Raw genomic sequence first — 1504 nt, 5'->3', positions numbered from 1 at the left:
TCTGCAAAAGTAACCTGGGTTATCCACTGCTTAGGTTGCCATTGACAGAATTATATTAAGGGACAATTTATGTTCCACTCAGACTCCAGATAGTGGCCATGTGAGTCTCAAATCGTCTCACTGTTGGCAGTTAGGACCCTAGAAGTCACATACCAGGTAACAAGACATGGTTGCTTTGGTTTCTCATGGCCAATCTCCCCAACCTTCTGTTTTCCCTTCCTTTTCAGGTTTTCTGTCCTGTTTTTTGATGAAGCCCACATCTTCTCATAAGCAGTCTCTCCATTTGTCAATCAGACACAGTCTGAAATAAAAGGAGGGGCTTGAACATCACCGGAAGAGAAGTATTTGCATACAGCCAGCATGCAACTTGAATCCCAGAAATAAATTAGAACGGGTGTTGAGGTATACCTTGTGCACTGGACTCAGGAAGCCGAATCTGAGTGTTTTCACCATGACTCTGGCTCCACTACTCCTTGTCCTCCTTTATTATTAGCCATTGAGTTGACTGAAGGAGTTCTGGCCGAATAACTGCGTATTGCTTGGGATGTTTGGCGCATAGGCTTGTCTGTGAATGGGGTTGCCTTGTTCTTACTGACTTTTATTATTTTCTTCATACAGGGTCATGGAGCCAGTATGAACTGACTCAGTCAAACTCTGTGTCGGGGTCTCTAGGAAGCACAGTCAGCCTCTCCTGCAAGCGCAGCAGTGGAAACATTGGAAGCAGCTATGTGAGCTGGTACCAGCAGCACGAGGGAAGATCCCCCACTACTGTGATATATGGTGATGATCAGCGACCATCCGGGATTCCTGATCGGTTCTCAGGCTCTATTGACAGCTCCTCCAACTCAGCCACTCTGACCATCAGGAATCTGCAGACTGAGGATGAGGCTCACTACTTCTGTCAGTCTGGTGGTAGCAATATTCACAGTGATGTGAACCATGGAGGAAGTGAGACAAAAACTCCCCAAAGCACCAGCTGTAAAATCTTTTGGAAAAAGGACTCTTGACATTTCATGTCTCCTTTAAAAGTACTGCTATTGGTGTTCTTAAGACATAATTTCCTCTAGATTCCACTTCAAGATTCTACTCCCCACACTGTTTGGATAAGTGACTTTACACATTTGTGTTCAATCCATGGAGTGGAAATGGTTGAAAACAGGAATTTTAGCAGGCATTACTACTGACATTTTTTTGTCAGAAGATTCCTTAAATGTGTGACATATTGAGCTTCATTTCTGACCAAGATCACTTGCATATTTTCATTTTTCCCTCCATTATGACATTACTGACTTTATTGCCAAATTTATCTCTAATATGGAGAAGCCTCTGTTTCAAGAAGTTGTAAGCCCTGGCTCTGACTCTCATTTATGTCACTAAGACATAAAGATGAGAATTTATGTCCCCAAGTTGCTGTCTCTAGCTGCTAAGCAAAGCCATAGTGTTATATTCAAGTGACTGGATGAGAGCATCATGTTCTCCTGAGGACAATGCCTGAGTTGCCCAA

General features: G+C 43.3%; 1 gene segment (V, D, J or C); it reads left to right on the top strand.

Annotated features, from left to right (window-relative positions):
* Window positions 1-618: 618 nt before the first annotated feature.
* Window positions 619-948, top strand: LOC129678635 (immunoglobulin lambda variable 6-57-like; the record flags this gene model as incomplete). The annotated part of the segment is given in 1 exon segment: window positions 619-948. A coding segment is annotated over 1 exon segment (330 nt), but the record flags the coding sequence as incomplete, so codon positions are not given.
* Between the last annotated feature and the right edge of the window lie 556 nt (window positions 949-1504).

This window comes from Psammomys obesus, unplaced genomic scaffold (genome assembly GCF_907164565.1).
Source record: "Psammomys obesus unplaced genomic scaffold, mPsaObe1.curated_primary_1811, whole genome shotgun sequence".
Classification (NCBI taxonomy): domain Eukaryota; kingdom Metazoa; phylum Chordata; class Mammalia; order Rodentia; family Muridae; genus Psammomys; species Psammomys obesus.
The sequence above is the reverse complement of the archived record's forward strand: the minus strand, read 5'-3'. Positions and strand labels throughout refer to the sequence as shown.